At 50.4% G+C, this 18,906-nt stretch overlaps 1 protein-coding gene across 1 annotated transcript in view; it reads right to left on the bottom strand.

Annotated features, from left to right (window-relative positions):
- The window catches only part of Ptpn5 (protein tyrosine phosphatase non-receptor type 5), a 71,703-nt gene that overhangs the window by 3,094 nt on the left and 49,703 nt on the right, over positions 1-18,906 (bottom strand). The window contains exons 4-12 of the mRNA XM_050130826.1: positions 10,563-10,756; positions 9,892-9,999; positions 9,581-9,664; positions 8,925-9,166; positions 7,646-7,835; positions 5,253-5,337; positions 2,356-2,435; positions 2,032-2,169; positions 1,150-1,260 (exon numbers count right to left, since the gene is read on the bottom strand). Coding sequence (XP_049986783.1) covers positions 1,150-1,260; positions 2,032-2,169; positions 2,356-2,435; positions 5,253-5,337; positions 7,646-7,835; positions 8,925-9,166; positions 9,581-9,664; positions 9,892-9,999; positions 10,563-10,756 — 1,232 coding nt within the window. The remainder of the gene's footprint in view (positions 1-1,149; positions 1,261-2,031; positions 2,170-2,355; positions 2,436-5,252; positions 5,338-7,645; positions 7,836-8,924; positions 9,167-9,580; positions 9,665-9,891; positions 10,000-10,562; positions 10,757-18,906) is intronic.

Here is an 18,906-nt window from a genome sequence, read left to right as displayed (position 1 = left end):
AGAGCCCAGAACACAGCTCTGTCCCCAGGATCCGAGTCAGAGCTACACCCAGATCAGAGGCTTGTCAACACCGTCAAACCCCAAGATCCCCTGTTCTTTCCTAGCTGATCCCGTAGCACAGAGAAGATGAGCAGCCCCACACAGCCTCTTTCTACCCGGGAGCTGGTTCCTCATGCTCTTGTGTTACATGGCTGTGACAGAGAACACAGCACCTGCCCCTCCTTGGGGCCTTCAGTGTTTCCAATAAGTCTTGGTGTTAGATGCTCATGTGGATGCTGCCTTCTGGGGGCTCAGGCACCCTGGCATTTTGCCCGGTTTTCTGCATCCACTGGGAGACAGGGCTGCTCAGAGGGTCAAACATCAGGCCCCAAGCTCCTTTCTGTGGCTGAACCCTGTGGCTGTCAGCATCAGTGACCTTTCTAGGCTGTTTCTGAAGAGGGCGTCCGCTTCCTGGTGCTCCCCTTAACTTTCCCACCTTTCTGGGTGATCACAGGGGACTCCACCTTCTGCAAACACATATCTCATCGCTTTTCCAAACCAGAACCTTCTAATACCCCAAAGGAGCAGTCTCTCCTCTTCTGCTTGTTCTGGGAGAAGCGCAACTTTTGGGTGGGAGGACGCCTCCCGCCAGTCTTCTGGGCTGCTCTGTGTTGCTCACACTTTGCGTGTTTTCCTTTTCCCTGCCATTTCCTGTAAGCATGATTGTGTGTCCTAAAGCAGCAAGGAGTGCCTGCCCTCTGGTGGTAGACACACTGGGTGCATCAGACTAGAAGTCAGAATCCCAACGGAAGCAACCTTACTGGCACTCAAAGTCATAAAGAACCTTCTGTTATGATAAGGACAGTGCTGGAAGCTCTGGAAGTTTCCTCACTGTGTCAGTCCTGACATTGAGAGGTTGTAGAGAAGAACTAGAATGGTCATGAGCAGCAGGGCCCAGGAAGAGCCAGATGGTCCATGAAGATAAGCTTTGGGAAATGCCGCTGAGGCTCCATCTTGACACTAGTGCCCAAGTCTATTTACCCTGCTTACCAGTAAACCCTGGGTGTGACCTAGGCCTATGCATGACCTATGGTAGGCCTTTGAGTACTTTCTTCAGTTGGTGGTCCCAGCTAAGCCTCCCAGTCAGCCCTGTCTGACCCCAGGCCTCACCCTGAGGGAGATGAGTCGCAGCCGATAGTCCTCAGTGTGGATGACTTTCTGCACAGTGATCTCCACGCCGTCGTGGATGACCTGCTCTTCCGGCCAGTACTCCGTGCATTTCTGCAAGGACCAAGATCAGCCTGTGTTACTCCCGTATTCTCTTCCCACATCCCCTCCTGCTCTGCTGGGGCCAACAGACGGGAACACAAGGACAGCAGGTTTGGTTATTAGAGGGTTGCATTAAAATCTTGGCTTCATACCCCATGACCTACTCATTTCTGAGCCTCAGTTTCCCCATTTGTAAGATGAAAATGGTACCCCTTTATAGGACTTTCTATGTGTGTAGAGGCCAGAGTTTAACATCAAGTGTTGTTCCCTATGTGCAGTCCACCTTGGCGTTCAGGACAGGGTCTCTCATCGGCCTGCAACTCATCAAGACTGGTTGGCCAGTGAGCCCTAGGTCTTCCCATCTAGCTTCATAGCACTGGTGGTACTGATGCATATACCATGCTTAGATTAATTTACATGGGTGCAGAATTAAAACTCAAGTCCTCAACTGAGCTCTGTCCCCAGCCTCCCTCTGAAGGCTATTTTATGGGGGTTCAATTAAAGAAGCTGTTCATGATCAGTTTTCACATCTCGGGCAGACTGGGAGGCAGCAAAGTATCCTGGTGGCAAGCATGGCCACTGGACGGGGAGGGAGAAGCCGGCTCCAGGCTCTGCTTTTCTCTGTGTGGCCCCGGATGTAAATCTTAATCCTTGCCATCCTCCACTTCCTTAAGTGAAGTGCATACCAGGATCACAACATCCTCATAAAAATTAATATGCAAACGAGATGCTTCATGTGGGGCTGAAAGCAGGGGGCACTGAGCAACGGCGCAGGGTCCCTACCTCGTTCATCTCCTCGATGTTGGTGATCATGACAATGATGGGTGTGTGCTCCTGCCACACCATGCGCCAGAAGTCGGCCACAGTGCTGACGATGGGTCCCTGTGTGGCGATGTACACTTTCTCCTTCCCACTGTAGCCCTGCAGCCAGCCAAGTCCAGCCTGTCAGGTCAGGGTCGGAGGCAGCACTCCCGGGGCCCCATCCCATACTTGGGCTCCTCTTGGAGCTGGTAGGAGCCACAGTAGCTTGGGGTCAAGTCTGGAGGATAGATTCCACCAGCTCAGGCCTCTCCTTTAGTGGAAGGCTCTTGGGATGGAGCTACGTACCCGGATGTAGTTGGCATTGATGTAGGAACTCAGAGGATCGTTAGGGTCTGGTGAAGTCAGACACACCCTGCTGTGAGGATCTGGGGTGGGAGACAGGTGAAGCTGTGAGCTGGACCTTCTGGTACAGGGTGCAACTTCTCTGTTCTTCTACACAGCACCCACATTTCCTCGGGGATCATGGCCAGTATGTGCTCTCACGGTGCAGGGGTGCCATTGTGAGTCATTACCATCAGGTATAACCAAACCAATACCATCAGTCATAACCAAAAGAGTTACCGGGGGCTGGCGTGACGGCTCAGAGGGTATAGCCACTTGCTGCCAAGTCTGACAGCGTGAGTTGGATCCCCAGGATCCATATGCTGGAGGGGAGAACTGAATCTCACTCATCGTCCTCAGACCTCCGCAAGTGTGCCCCATACATACTTATATATTAATATTAAAAGCGAGTCAATGGGAAAAAGTAGAGACCCTGGTTCTAGAAGCAGCACGTGCAACAGCTTATGGCAGATGCTAACTAACAGGGAGTTGCGGTTATTACGAGTTTCCAGCAGACAGTAGGAATGGAGAAGAACCTAGGGGTGATGGGCATAAGCCTCTCATCTCCACCCCTTTGCCAGCCCCCGTCTCTGCCTGGGTCATGGCAGGTGATACGGGGGTGGACAGCTCTTGTAGAGAGGGCATAGAAGTAGTGCAGAGGAGGGGTAAGAGCAGGTGGGAGAGGCTTCTGCATGGCCAGAAGAAGAGAGAATTGAGCAAATAGTTCTGTCTGGACCTCTTGGCTTTGCTTATCCATGTTAGGTGCTGGAAGGACAGATGTGGGTGCTGCCTTCTCTGGCCAGATATTAGAGCTTGGCGATCAGGGAGTCACTGTGGTGGTGCTAATGACTGCATTCTACAGCCCCCGGTTTGGGCTGGCCCTGTGCTGTGCTTGTGAGAAGAGCCTTTGAGGGCAGGAAGACAAGGGGGTGCGTGGCCTGAGAGCTCTGGACTGGAGGGACAGAGGGGACTGTGATCGGGCTAGGGTGGCTGTGTTTCACAGAAAATGTGGGGCTTTTCAGGGGTTAGAGAACCAGAAGGAAAAACAGGGAACACTCTCTGACCAGGTGCACAGGCTATGGCTTAGCTTGGTGGGAGGATGGGAGCAGGAGAGGAAGCATCACATGCTTCGAGGGGGTGACGTTGACTATGTTTAGGGAAGAAGGGGACATGATAAGGTTTCTGTTGTGATCCGTTATGAGAGGGGTCAGGGAGGATAAAAAGTACAAGTCAGGATATGTCTGCCACAGTCTGGAAAGAAGTGTCAAGGTCACAGGCTGCCCTCTCTGGTACCTTGCCAGGGACATTTATGCCAGTGTACCGTATGTCAGTGGTGCTCATTAGAGCTAGGCAATATCGAAGTCATTTGGTAGTAAGGATGGAAGGGAGGGGTCTGGATCTGAGAGGGTCATCCACTCATTCATTCAAGAAGGTCCAGACTGTCTCACAGTTGCTCCACACTCTTTTGGAGTTTGAGGCTGTGCTGAGTGGGACAGCTATTGTGCCCCCCCTGGGCCAGTGCTCACCCACAGAACTGTTGCTTTTGCTTGACGCCAAGCTCTGTGTGCAGAATCCAAATTTTCATTCCCTGGGATGGGGCTCAGGAAATGTGTGCAATCAATGATAGAACAAATCTCAGGGTGTCCCCCCGATCCCAGAGGCTGCCTCTGCTGAGCCTCTATGACCTTTGTCCCTCCAGTCCAGGACTCTTACAGTTCAAGGTCAGCTCTGCCTGATTGTACAACATTCTATGCTGGGTTTGGGGGTCTGGAGGTCCAGGGCGTGGTTGGAGAAGCTGGGAGCCTGTCAACAGCCCAGCAGGACCACAGGGACTCTGGTTGACTCCAGTGGCCATTCTAAGGAGCCAGCAAAACCCTAGGTTCTGGGGTACCTGGGCCTGTGCCTGCAGGAAGAACAGGAGCAGGGAGAGTAAGTTGAGAGAAGAGGTGAGCAGCCCAGCTAAGGCATCCTGGCCTTAAATGGTGCTTTGTTTAAACGTAACTACCTAGAGACTGTGTAACCATAGCAACCACAAGTCGATATTTTAAAAGTTAAAAATAAGTCATGACATCTTCCATGCTGCCGGAGATGCTGATGGCAAACTGCTTTTTAAGGGCTCGCTACTCCACAAACTGGCTGGAGTAGGTTTTTGGGGATTCACTTTCAACAACAAGTCACCCCCTCCTCTCAAGCTAGCCCCCAGAGGGCCTTGATCAAAGCTACCTGAAGATGATACCATGGGATGGAATGGGAACAGTAGGTCTCCAAAGGAGACGAACCCTGCTCAGGCCTTACAGAGGGCTCTCTGTGTAGCCTCGCTTGGACATGCCTCATGATAGGCAGATCACTACAGGATAAAAGTACCTCATTCCCTGTGGGAGGGGGCTCTGCCTGCTAGAGGACTGACAGTCAGGTCATACAGAACACAGGCAGACAAAAAAGCCTGATTCTGGGGTCACAGAAGCCCAGATTTAGAGACCAGATTTTTTTTTTACTAGCTGTGTGGCTGTGGACAAACCACTTACCTTCTCTGAGCCTTTAATGTTTTCTTCTCAAAATATACCCACCCAGAAGAGAAAGGCCATGCAAATACTTCAGTCACTGCTCACTGCCTCAGAGCCACCCTTTCTCTCTGGGTTTCTCCAGAGTTCAATGTCACTAGCCAGGAAGGGCAGGGGCCAGGGCTAGAGAAGGAACCAGCCAGGCTCTGCTCTCCATCCCTTCTCTCCCCGGATTGGCCTGGTCTCCATACCGCCTACTGTGATGACTGCCCACCATCCCTAGAGGCCAGGCTCTGGATTTAGGTCTTCCCAGATGACAGGACCCAAGCTCCTCTCCACCCTGGGGCAGCAGGTACTCACTGGGGAGGATGGTTCTGTACCGATTCTTCCGCACCAGTCCTGGGATGTCATACTCCTTTGGATCCACGAAGTTCATGGGGATTTCCTACATGAGGAAGACAGGGGTCTGTAAGTAGCTTCAGGCTGGTCTTCCCAAAAGTCCATATTCAGCTCCACCTGCCAGTGCAGGGGCTGTCTTGAGTTCATGCATTCATTCCACGAACATTTACTACTGAGTGAGTGAGCGCACACACACATTTATAACAGTTACTGGCATTTGCCAAGGGCACAAACTAAATAGCACAGCGATAGTCCGTTGAGGGCCACTTGGTTTAAGACAGACATTCAATGAAAGGCCAAGTGAAATTGAACAAGACAAAGAGTGACCTTGCCAATCGCCCCCTCCCTCTCTGTTTTCCGTGCAACAGCCAGTCAGGTAGCTCTGGGGACGCGAGTTCCTGCTGTGGGCATCCTCACCTTGGACTTTTGTTTGTGATGCTCACTTTTTGGAAAGACTTGACCCACCCTCCTCTCCTCCACACATCCTGTCTATCCAAAGTCACTTCCTCTAAGAATCCTCCCTGATTGCCCAGTAAAAAGGGAACCCGCTTCTCATCCCTTAAGGCCCTTTGTGTCTTCGAATGAGTTCCATGTCCGATGGGCACCTCTTCAGATCTGGCTTCCCTTCATCTGCAATTGGGTCTGCGTCTTCTCTTGTTCCATTCCCCATGTCTCCCTTTTACTGGAGGTTGGACCTAGAGCCTTGTGCATGCCCGACAAGTACCCTCCCACTGAACTAAAATTCCAACTTTTCCCACCCACTTTTAAATTCTGAGGCGGTCTCAGCTGGTTGCTCACTAACCCTATACGGCCCAGGCGGGCCCTGAACTTGTGTTCTTCCTGACTCGCCTTTCTTTGTTTTCCCACTCTGTTATACCTCCCTCCCTCCTCTGCCTAGGCTCAGGTCTGCGTTCATGGTGCTACGCTTGCTGAGAGTACTAGTTTCAGCTCTGCACACCCAAATTGGCTCTAACTCTCAAGTTCACCTTAGCGCCATCCCCCCACCCATGGCCTCTGTCTGGGATATCTCCCCAACGATGCCTCCCGATGCCCTCCCTGCTAATCAGGCTGCACACCTTAGCACCTGGTCTTACTACTCACTCTTTCTGGGTATACTAGATGGTCTTTGCCCAGTGTAGATGACGATACCTTCTAGGGCTCTTGTGAGAATCAAAAGAAACAACAATAATAATAATAATAATAAAAAACCCCACCACACATATGTGCAGAACTGCCCATGGAGTAGGTGAGCAGGTTGTGTTCCTTTCTCCCTGGCAAAAATCTAGAGTATCTGCCGAGCAGGAAGGGACGTGGAAGGCTGTTTTCATGGGAAGAGGATGATGGTGGGAACTGGGTGGTGGAGGAAGGCTGACTAGAGACAGGGAGGTGGGAATGATGGGAGGAAGGTACCAGTCACCTGACCCAGAAATGAACAGTTTCTGCTGGTATGTGTGTGTGTGGGGGAACACGAAGAAGGTTGGGGTCCACCACTTTGGGCTTTCTGCAGGTGGAGACAAGCTCTGGAGATCTTGGAGCACTGAGCCCAAGCAGCAGTGTGTGTGCTACCTTACTGGTGAGTTTGATGGGAGTAGACTGGTGAGCATCAGGTCTCCCCTTCCCCCTCTGTTTTTTCTTTTATATTAAAAACTATGGGTGCAGACCAATGGGGCAAGGCCAAGACCCCCCTGGCAGTGGAGTCTGCTATTTCTGAGGACCATTATCAAAAGTCTAACACTGCCAAAGTCTCATTTCAGACTTACCTTGTGCTGACAATACAGGCCACACATGCTCATGGCTGAGCTCTTATGTGGCTAAGCACTCCTGGCAGGAGATCAGGACTCCTGAGGTTGGGAAAGGACTAAGCCCTAGCCTAAGCTTGAAACCTGGGAAGAAAAGGGGGGACCCAGGAGCATGGGGATAAACATCCTTGATGATATCAGGCAGAGGAGGGCAGGGAGACAGGAGAATGAGTAAGCGAGGCTTTCTTTTCCCTGGGGGTTGACCCAGATTTGTGTATGCTACTAGGCACGTGTTCTACCACTGAACTACACCACTAGGAGGAAGCTGCTTTCTGTGTCTTCCAGAGCCCAGTTCCAGTTCTCCCAACAGATCCAGAATCTGTCTGCCTGATGTATGGTATTGTCCTCCTTAACTCCTTCAAAGACCCTGCCATTTGTGACTTTCCAGATGAGGATGTCAGGTCTCAGAGGCTAAGAGCTTGCCCAGGGTGCTTGGAGAGATGACAACGGGATGCTAGTCTATTCCATGTATGAATCTGTATACTCTGCGGTACTGACTGGCTGCATGGTGGGCCCTAGGAGTGCTAAGGTGGCTGGCCACTTCAAGGAACTCACAAAGAATTCTGCCTGCAGCAAGAATGGGTCCAGAGCCTTTTCGTGTAGCTCCTCTGCCCGGAGGATGCGGGAGGCACTGAGCAGGTACTCATGGGCTGACTCCTCCCGGGGGGACACCAGGTAGCCAAAGCCCTCCTCATTGCAGCCAGGGGTACACATGTCCAGGGTCAGGGAGACATTGGAGCCCCTCCTGCAAGAGTTCACAGAAAAAGATAGCAGCCTTAGGCATGAAAGAAAGAAAGAAGGTGGCTAGAGGAGAGTAGGGTGGGCTTCAGGAAGAGGGATGTGACAAGAACCTGTTCTAAGGAGCACATGGCCCTGCCCACACACCTGTCCGCTGCTTCCCACAGTGGGGCGGAGGCCCCAGTTCTGAAAGTTCAACCCAAGCAATCCCTAATGGCCCTCCCCTGGACTCTGCTGAGGGAGGAGGCCCACAGGGAGACACGTGCTAAGGTGAACCTCAAGCTCGAGAGCCCAGCTTCAGAACCCAGCATCACAGTTCTAGAACGAGGCTGTCATGGATTTCAGTGCATTTCAGCGGGGAGAGGCCAGGGCCCTTTGCATCCAGGGAAGGAGGGAGCTCAAAGGCAGCCAGTAGCAGCCCACCCATATAGCTAGCTGCACTGGGCCAGCTCCATCATGCCCGGTGTCTAAAACCTCAGGACAGGAGGGATCCTCATTACACAGAAAGGGATACCGAGTTTCGGGAGGATACTAGCATTGTTCAGGCTTTTACTATGAGAAAGTGGCAGAGCCAAAAAAAGATCGTCTAAGTTTTCTGAGTTCCCGTCTAGTATATTCTATGACATCCTGTGGGTAATTCAAACCATGTGTGAGCTGGCTTACCCAGCCTTAAACACAGGATGCCACTACCTCTCAAAACTTGCTCTTGGAATCCTATGGGGGTACTTACAGGAAGTAGAGGTTTTGGGAAATGCCACCTACTGTCCCTTTGTCAAATTACAAGGAACACAGTCAAGTTAAAGGTTCCAATAAGCTCTGTATAAGGAAACGAACCCTGACTTCCTCGATCCAAGAAGAGTATGGGTGTGCTCATGTGCATGCCTGCACATGCCTGTGTGTGCATGGGAAGGAACTGCACTTTTGGGCATTCATCTTGAAGTACCCTAATCAATATGCATTACTGGAAAAGCACATGATTGCACATGCTAAGCTATGAGGCAAACCCTGCACTCTAACCTAGGAGCTAAGTACCTGCCCTCCTAACAGGAGCTGAGAATTTGTGATCCCCAGCCCACCCATCCCCTGCCCCTCCCACCTCTCCTGCAGACCCATGGACTTGACAGTCAACGAGGTGGGATCAGTCTCGGGCTTGATGTCCATCACACAGTCAAACACAGGGGTCTCGGGTACCGCGTCCAGGTCCAGGAAGTCATCTTCTACCTTCTCCTCCATCCACTCCGAGTAGGTGAAGGAGGGCTGACGGCTCACGGATTGGCGCCTGTCCTCTGGGGGAAGTGGGGCAGGTGGCTCTGGGGGTACCTTGAGGAGGTGCCACACCTGGTTGGGAGCATACAGCATCATGGACCTGGGCTCATGCTTGTTGCCTGCTGGGTGCATGGGTTACCCTGTGGGATTGGGCTGTCTGATGCTACAAGGTCTAGAGCAACCACATTCTCCTGGCTCTTAGAAGTCAGGCTCTACCCACACTCTACCTTCTCTGTCCTCAGTTTCTAGTGGACTTAATTCTTCTGGGTGGGGCTTGGGGGTTCTTCCTGCCTCAGCCCTTTTTCTTATCCCCAATAACTTCTAGGAATTCTTGCTTTAAGTAGGCATACTGCTGAAGGAGGAAGCCTGTTTTTGTCCGATTCAAAACCAGGTTAGCCTGTCTGAGGGTCAGGTGCATCCAGTAGGAAGCGAGGCTTTGAGAGAGGGTAGGACTGCCCTGAGGCTCAGGACAAGGAGGTACCTTACCAGGGTGGTGATGACGACCAGGCCCACAGTTAGAGAGGCTAGCAGCAGACTTGGGATCCCCCAGGTCCCAGAACCCAGCCAGGCCTGAGGAACATCAGACAAACTAGTCAGTGCCCTGAGGGGTTGGAAGAGGTCATGTTCTTGTCTATTTCAAAAGAAAACCCTTCCTGGGTCTGAGTGGGATGCACGCAGATGGCTTTTGGGTTCTTGAACTCAGAGATGTCCCAGCCAGATGTTGTGAGGGAGGGATGGGAAGCCCAAGCTTATCCCCACTCCATCCCACTGTCCTAGGGGTCCCAGAGTTTACTCACCACAGGTCCCAGATGGTTCAACAGGGTGAGCGAGGAGGAGATGAGGTCTATGGTATTCTGCAGCCAGGAGTGGCCATGGCCACTGAGCCAGAGCACCCCACAGGCGAGCTGGGGCAGTCAGGGGAGTAGACTGAGCACAGAGATGCGGCCCTTTGCCCCTATATTGCCCTGCAGAGCTCACCTTCAGCCCCAGCCTGGGCTCCCAGCAAGCTCCCGAGCCTCTCAGACTGGGTAGACTGGGTAGCGGAAGGAAGGGCCGTGTACCCAGGGGAGGCCCCAGGACTCTTCGGGAGAAAAGCTAATCATAGGTGACTGAGCCCTTCCCACAGGAGACCCAGAGGCACACACAGAAGAGAGGTCTTCCAGGAAGGCCTCCTTAGGTGAGAAGTCTTCAGGGGGAACCCCATAGGAACAGGAGCTCAGGGAGTGGGAATCCTGTTTTCTTAGTTAGGGGATAAGGGTTGACAGGACCTAAGGAGCTTCGTTCCTGAGACTGTACCTCAGAACTCCAGCCTTCCCCTCACTCCAGTCAGAAGACTTGGAGTAACTGAAAGACACCAGAAAGACCCTCGTCCCTCAGCTTCCCCAGGCAGCCATCTAAGGAAGAAGTAGAAGGCTGTCCCTCAACCCACCCTCTCTTCAGGCCCTAGTGAGGCCAGTGACATCCTTACCAGGAACTGAGAGGCAGCGAACAGGCACAGGCTGCTTCTGACAGTGAGGGAGTGGCTCCCGGAGTCTTGAGGTGGCAGCTTCTGAGCTGGCTCAGAGGGCGGTGAGGGTGGCGGGGGTGGTGGCATCTCTCTCTGCTTGCTGGGGAGCCCTTCAGCCTCGTCCAGTGGTTCCATCTCTACCGGCTGGGGGAGACCTGCGGAGGATGGTACAGGAGGGGTTGGTAACTCTGGGCTGTCTGAGCACAGAACTGCCAGCTAGCCTATGGAGGACTGCACCTTCCCCTGCTGCCGTGGCTTCCTCTCAATCCCGGCTCAGGCAGCGAGGCTCCACTTCCAGCAGTCACCCTCGATTAGCAAAGCAATATTCACCTACCTTCGTCAGAAAGAGCTACGTGTGGGTGGACAAATTATTTCTCTTTTATTTCTGCAGTAAGGGAGTTAAAATGGCAGGGGGTTTTCAGAGTTAATACCGTTGTATTTACGCAGCTTCATTCTTTTCCATTTCTTAAGGAAACAAAAACAACTACCTCAAACTCAATTAAAAAAGCAAGGGGGAATAAAAAAGAATACGGCATAAGCAGGCCATGACCCTGAGCAACCCACCCACGCCTGCTCTCCAGATTTTTGTCTTTTGTAATAAGTGCCCCAAGTGAGGCTGGAAGACTGAACCCGGGGTGATTATGGCTATGCATCTTCCCCACTGTGAGATCCCTCCCCCCCAAACTGGGAAAGGAAAGTCAGGGCCATGTGGAAGAAAATTTTGGTGATAAGAATAGATATTGGCTATCTTTGGTGGTGAAGAATAGATATCGGGTGCAGCTCTAATATGACTGCAGTTGTCACGGCCTAGGGCACTTGTTCTTTGAACCTCAGTTTCCCCATTTGAGAGATGGGGGTTGGGTTCAATATTAGTCTTTCCCTCTTAAGAAAATGATTATTCTTAATTTTGCATAGTTGGACGTGTCTGAATGTGGGTGCATACATGTGAGTGCAGATACCCAACGAAGCCAGAGGCATGGGAGCTAGAGTTACAGAGGGTTGTGAGCTGCCCGACAGGGGTGCTGGGAACTAAATCTGAGTCATCTGCGAGAGTAGCAAGTGCTCAGAGCCCTCGTTCCATTCCCCCAGTCTTTCTCTAAAAGAAGCATCATTTATTGAGAGTACACGTGTGAGTGTGTTGGTCAAAGGCTAACTTTCGAGGCAGAGTCTCTCTTGTTTTGCTTGCTGTGCTGCAGGTACTGCCGGCTGGTTCTTCTGTTTCTTTCTCCCATCTCTCCTTAGAAATGCTGGCATTACATATGCAAGACACCACGTTCAGTTTTTCTTTGTGGGTTCAGGCTGTCAGGCTTGAAAAGTCATCCTTTGGCCCCATTTTCTTTTTCTTTCTTTCCTGTTTTTTTTTTTTTTTTTTTTTTTTTCGAGGCAGGGTATCATGAAACCTCAAATTCACTATGTAGCTGAGGATGATCTTGATCTTGACCTCCCAATTCCCAACCCCACCTCTGGAGTGTTGTGATTACAGGTGTGCACCACCATACTTAGCTTGTGTGGTGCTGGGGATCAAGCCCAGGGCTGGGTGCAAGCAACACAATGCTTTACCAATCGAGCTACATCTTCAGCCCACCCCTGGTTTTCTAACTGAGCTTTCCAGAGCCCCTGCATCCTGTGTGTCACTGTCTCCGAGTGCCTCTGCCTGGGTCCCAGTCCTGATCCCATTGTGACGATTCTGAGTTTCACCTCTAACATGCTGGCTTAGATCTGAGCCTCTTGATATGGTGTGGGAGATTTCCACCGAAACATAGCTCAGTATACTGCCAAGAAGAAAGAGCCTGACAAAATGGATGTGTATACATCACTATGCCTGGGGCTGTGGACTTGCTTTCTGGTTGGGTGACAGTAGAAGCAGGTGGAGCCAACACAGCTGTGCACATGGTCAGTCATTCACTCAACATTTACTGAGCGTCTCACCAGACTTAGATCAGCCAGGCTATGCAAGAACCTGGAGAAGCCTTGTTAAAATCACAGGCCCTTTGCTGACCGCTGTGAACCTGGATGGTTCCCCCATGCGGATGCTGTGTTTTAGCTACACCCCCTGTAGCTCCCCAAGTGAGTTGATGCTGTACTTTGCCTATCATTCCCTCTTCCTAGAATCCCTCCAACACTCTGTGCCCCCTGCCTCTGTATATGTCACCAAGAAAACCCCTATTCATCTGCAGTTACCAAAGAAATGTCACTGGAACGAGATTCTGCCCTGTTACCCATGCCTCTCCTTCATACTACCATCCACAGCAAGATACCTTGGCACAGCTCTGCTCTGAATACTGACACACATTAATTCACCGATCACTCACAGGATCCCTAGGAAGTCGGCACAGCCATCACTCCCTCCAATTTACAAAGGGGAGATGAGGGACAGAGTGCTAAGAGGTTGTGCCCTCCCCAAAGTGGCCTACTCTTCAGGTGGGTTCTGTCTGAGGCAGTCTCATGGGACTCTGGATATACAACAGCCACTAAGGTTTGTAGAATGTCACTTTCTCTGTTCACCTACAAGTCCCTGAAAGCAGCGTGGTATCAGTATTCTAGCGAGCAGCACATGTTTGCTGGTTTGTAGGTTTTGATACATGTTGACTGGCTGAGCGCCTGATGAGCAGTGCTACTATTGTGCCCTGTTCCTTTTGTTTGTGTGTATGCTTGAGACAAGTGTAGCTCTGGCTGACCCTGAACTCAGAGATCAGTCTGTCTCTGCCTCTCAAGTGCTGGGATTAAAGGCATGCGCCACCCTGCCTGGTGCCTACTCCTTCTCCTCTTCTTTTATTCAGAGGGGGCTGGGGGGGCATGATATATACTTTGCAAAGATGCTATGACGGCTTCAGATACTACAGATAAAGCACTGTATGATTCCTGACACTTTACAGGCACCTGATATAATTCTTGCTCTGGAATGAAGGGCTTCTAGCTTCATGGGAAATATCAGAACAAATGAATGTGCACAGTGAGCAAATGTGCAGTGAGCAAATGTGCACAGTGAGCAAATGTGCACAGTGAGCAAATGTGCACAGAAGAAATGAATGTGCAAGATGGAAGGAGGAGGGCAGGTCACTATGGTGGGCACAGCTAGTGAGCACTACCTTCAGCTTGATACTGGGTGAAAGGAAAAGCTGCTGCTAGAAGCTGGACTGTGTGGGAAGCCGGTGTCCACCCCCGTGTGTGTGTGTGTTCTCAGGGGCAAGGCCCCCATGTACACATTGACAGGTGATGTCATGTAAGGATGGTAGAGGGGTGCAGGCCAGGCCCCTGGCTCTTCTGCCTCAGTTTAAGCCGCAGATCTTGAGTCCCCTTTTCTCTTCCCTGGGCATTTCCCTATGCATACACACAGGGGACCTGAGCTGGAATTTTGTTCTTGCCTGTTTCTAACCTCAGAGGACAATTCAATAGGTAATCTATCGAGTTCACATAGATTGGGTCTTTGCTGCTTTCTTTTAAAAATTATGGGTTTTCTCTAACCTACACTATGGATTATCTGAAATCATTTGATACTGAATGTTTTTTCCCTCCCAAAGTTTTGAATCAAATTTGTGCTTCAGGAAGATGGGTGACATTTATCTTGTGGCTTTGCCCTCAGGGTTACATGTGCTCCAGTCTGAGAAGCATGAAACCTGCTGTGATACAGTGCCATGCAAGCATTAGATTGTGAGTCTGTGGATGAATATTTAATGCCATGGAAAGAACGTTTGGAAATTTGGAGTGTGAAAGGTGAGGTTATGACACAGTATGATCTTATTGGCTTTCAAATTTGAGACAAATATAAATGTGCTTAGGAGAAGACAGCGCACAGTGGAGACAAAGGGGGAGGTAGTGCCAGCGAGCCGGTAGTGCAGGGCTCTGAAACACAGGGGATGTTTCATAGACGTGCCTGCTAAGTGGAAATTAAGCAAGCCAGGTGTTAACAGCAGCTTTTATTTATTTATTGAGAAAGGGTACCGCTGTGTAACCCTGCTGGCCTAGAACTCTGTAAGTAGACTAGGCTGGTCTTGAACTCATAGAGATTCATTTGCCTCTGCCTCCCAAGTGCTTAGATCAAAGCTGTGTGCCACCATGTCAGTCATGGGGTGGGGGGAGGGATGGTGGGAGGAGAGGTGATTTTATTTATCCATCTTAAATTTTCTGAAAAAATATACATACACACATACACGTGTATATTCATTATATATGTATATTTGATATATATATATATATATATATTTGCAGCAATAAAGATATTCTTTTTGTTGTTGTTGTTGATTTTTTTTCAAGACAGTGTTTCTCTGTAGCTTTGGAGCCTGTCCTAGAACTAGCTCTTGTAGACCAGGCTGGCCTTGAACTCACAGAGATCCGCCTGCCTCTGCCTCCCGAGTGCTGGGATTAAAGGCATGCGCCACTACCACCTGGCTTGTAAAGATATTCTTAAAAAGAGATAAAAGCTCTCCGAGTTCAGATGTTATGAGTCCTAGTTGATACTCTCAAGTTTCAGGCCCTGACTCCACCTGTCCCACTCAGAAGGGTATGAGGCAGAGGTCGTCAGTGCACACAGCTCTGTGAGAGCTGCCCAGTGTAGTAGCTGCTTAGAAGGCAAGCCAGCCCCTCTGAGAACCTATGCTCATTACTTCTGCGTACAGGAGATGGCAGACTAACTGCATGTATGTGGGCGAGGGGGCACCAAAGGCTGATGGCGCCCTGAATCAATGTCTCAGAGACAAACGTGGAAACTTTACACACATTTTTTTTTCTTGAGACATGTCCCATGTATTACAGGCTGGCTACAAACTTACCATGTGGCTGAGGATAAACTTGAACTTCTAATTCTCCTGCTTCTACCTCTCATGTGCTGGGATGGTAGACATGCACCATGGCACCTGATTTTACATGGCAATGGGGATCATGCCCAAGGCTTTGTGCAGTCTAGGTAGGCATTCTGTGAACTGAGCTATATAGCTATAGCCCAATTCTCTGCATTAAAAAAAAAATCTCTGGGGTTCTGATGAAGCAAATGAGGAAATTCACTAGGTGCCAGGCAGATATACATCTTTCAGAGCTGAGTTATTTAAAACAATTTTCTTTGGCCAGCTAGATGACTTGGTGGGTCAATGTCTTTGTCACACAACCTGGTGGTGACCTGAGTTTGATCCCTGGAACCCACATAAAGGTGGAGGGAGGGAATCAATTTGACAGAGTTGTCCTCCGGTCTTCAAGTGTGTCATGGCATGTGTGACCCTCCCAATATCACACACACACACACAAACACACACACGATAATTCTGATAATATGAAAATTAAAAAGAATTGGGGATCAGAAAGATGGCTCAGTGACCAAGAGCACTCACGACTCTTTCAGAGGACCAGAGTCCAGTTCCCAGCACCTATGTTAGGAGGCTCACAGCTACCTATAATTCTAGCTGCAGGGGATCTGATACCTACTTTTGGCTTCTGCAAGCACCACACAAATAAATGTTAATATACACACATGCATAAAATAAAAAATAAAATCTAATCCTGGGCGGTGAAGCACTTAGGAGGCAGAGGCAGGCGGATCTCTGTGAGTTCGAGGCCAGCCTGGTAGTCTATAAGGCAGGTTCCAAGACAATCAGATGTTCTACAGAGAAACCTATATCAAAAAACCAAAACAAAAACAAAAATCAAAATTAAAACAAAAATAAACCAAAACCAAAATCAAGCCAAAACAAAAAACAAAAACCCAGAAACTTTTTACAATTACAGAGTTGTTCCATGGGAGCTGGAGTGATGGCTCAGTGGTTACGGGCACTGGCTGCTTCTCTAGAGGACCCAGGTTCAATCCTAGCACTCACAACTGTCCAGTGGGATACAGTTCCAAGGATCCACTACACCAGGCAGGCATGTGGTGCATATAATTGTGCATGCAGGCAAAATACCCATACGCATAAAATAAAATAAGTAAATCTTAAAAAAGTATTTCCTAGTCAGAAACTGGACATTTTTAAAGTCAGGCTACATACACTGCCAAACACACACCATACTACACATATAATCTGGAGGGGGTGCCATGACCTCTAATTAAGAAGCCCTGATCTCCAATGGGGATCCCCGATAGGAAGTGGTAGAAATCACAGATATGGAGAACTGTGCTGGGATCACATCTCTGATGTTGGCGTCTGCTCACTTGTATGTGAACCCAGCGCACACTTATTTACCACCAAGTACATGACAAGGACGGGATCACAAGGATTTGTTTCCCTGTCATGCAGTAAGGACCTGCATGTACCTACTTTGCCAAGCACTGGGCCAGGTTCTGGGAATTTAGCAGTAAAGAAGCAGTCCAGCCGGTGAAGGTGCCAGAGCCCTGGCCCATTATCCTCTCGTCCTTCTTCTAGAGATGCTTCTTCTTTTTCTTCTTTTTTTTGTAGACCAGGCTGGCCTTGAACTCACAGAGATCCTCCTGCCTCTGCCTCCCATGTGCTGGGTTTAAGGGCGTGCGCCACCACCCGGCTAATGATGTCACTGCTTATTGTCCTGCCCTCCCTTTCACTCACTCCCATGCTCTAGGAAAGGGCATTGCCTCATTGGGCTGCTAGATGTGCAGTTCCCAGAGCAGTTGCACTGGCCTATATGGCAGGCGTCATCATGAGCCCCATTTGTCGGGGAGAGGCAGCGGTGCTTGCGTCTAGGGTTAGCTCTCCAGTAGTTCCCAGTAAGGTAGCTGCTTTGCCACACACGGAACCCCCCATGCAGAGGTTGCTTGCTTACAGGCGGTTTCCTGGGAGGCTCTTGATAGGCTTCCCTCTTGAGTCGGGTGAAAGGGATCTTTCAAGGTAGGGAAATGTAGGCTTTGGGAACCCAAGCATGGTTCCCAAGTAAATGCAGACCTGAGATTTAAACCCTCGGCTTCCTGACACCAACGGATGGTTTCTTTTTGTCGTATGACTTCTTAGGAAAGGGTCGCTGCAGCACAGGCAGAGAGCCTGGAGACTGAAGAGGGAGGGGTATGTATGTGGGACCTTGAATCCTAAACAGCTGTCCTGGGCTGTTGGTGCAGCTTCTGCACCTGACATCTGGCAGATGGATGCTGGGATGCTGAGTGGTGTTGAGGGAGGGGAAGAGGGACTGAGAGGCGGAATCAGTAACCCGGGCCAAAGCTTCCCAGGTAAAGCGTAGAGGCAAATGGCCTTCGGATGCCATCCAGGGCATGCGAGGACACGCTGATCCCTCTGTTGTACCCCAGCTCTCAAATCACACCATTAAGCCTTGCAGTTTCTCTGCCTGGGGGCTGGTTGGAGCTCCAGAACCATGGAGGCTCCCTGGTGACTCATCCGCCTGCTCTCAGCCTCAGCCCCTCAGCCCACCATAACTGGCGCTGAAGCCTGGCTTAGCCTGCTCCTGATTATGAGAAGAGGGAGACGGTCCCATTCAGCTTTTCTTTCTTCTCAGAGTGGCCAAGAGTGACCTCCCGGCCAAACCTGCCAGCCACAGACCGTGCCTGCCTGACCACGGCCTTCCAAAGCCATCGAATGTCAGAAGCTGAGAATTGAGGCAGGGATATTTGGCTCAGCCTGATGCTGATGATTTCTTTTTCTTTCTTTCTTTTTTTTTTAAGATTTATTTATTAATTATGTTTACAGTGTTCTGTCTGCCTGTATGCTGCCCCAGATCTCATTACAGATGATTGTGAGCCACCATGTGGTTGCTGGGAATTGAACTCAGGACCTCTGGAAGAGCAGTCAGTGCTTTTAACCTCTGAGCCATCTCTCCAGCCCCCTGATATTTCTTTGAAAAGGCTGAGGGAGCCGGACGGTGGTGGTGCATGCCTTTAATCCTTGCACTCGGGAGGCAGAGGCAGGTGGATCTCTGTGAGTTTGAGGCCATCCTGGTCTACGGAGTGAGTTCTAGGACAGGCTCCAAAGTCACAGAGAAACCCTGTCTCGAAAAACAAAAACAAAACAAACAAACAAACAAACAAAAAAGGCTGAGGGAAAACTTGGGGACATGCCTTGTCCAAGCTCACAGAGCACAGGGGTTGGCTGCTGTCCTAAGCATTATGAGCAAACAGAGTGGTCCCCCCCCCCCCCCCAAGATAGCATCTCCTGTAGTCCAAGCTGGCCTTGAACTCTTCATGGAGCCAAGGACGGTCTGCAACTCTTGACCTCCCTGCCTCCACTTCCTGAATGTTGGGACTGCAAATCCTGACCTTCCCACCTCTACTTCCTGAATGCTGGGACTGCAGATAGAGCCACCAAGCTGAACTTCCGGATAAAGACTGTTTACCACACACTGGTGCAGCTCCAGAGCTTTATGAGTGTTGACTTTCAACCCTCCTAACAACCCAGGAAATAGA

This window comes from Alexandromys fortis, unplaced genomic scaffold (genome assembly GCF_014885135.2).
Source record: "Alexandromys fortis isolate MF-2015 unplaced genomic scaffold, M_Fortis_MF-2015_v1.1 scaffold_359, whole genome shotgun sequence".
Taxonomy (NCBI): Eukaryota; Metazoa; Chordata; class Mammalia; order Rodentia; family Cricetidae; genus Alexandromys; species Alexandromys fortis.
The sequence above is the reverse complement of the archived record's forward strand: the minus strand, read 5'-3'. Positions and strand labels throughout refer to the sequence as shown.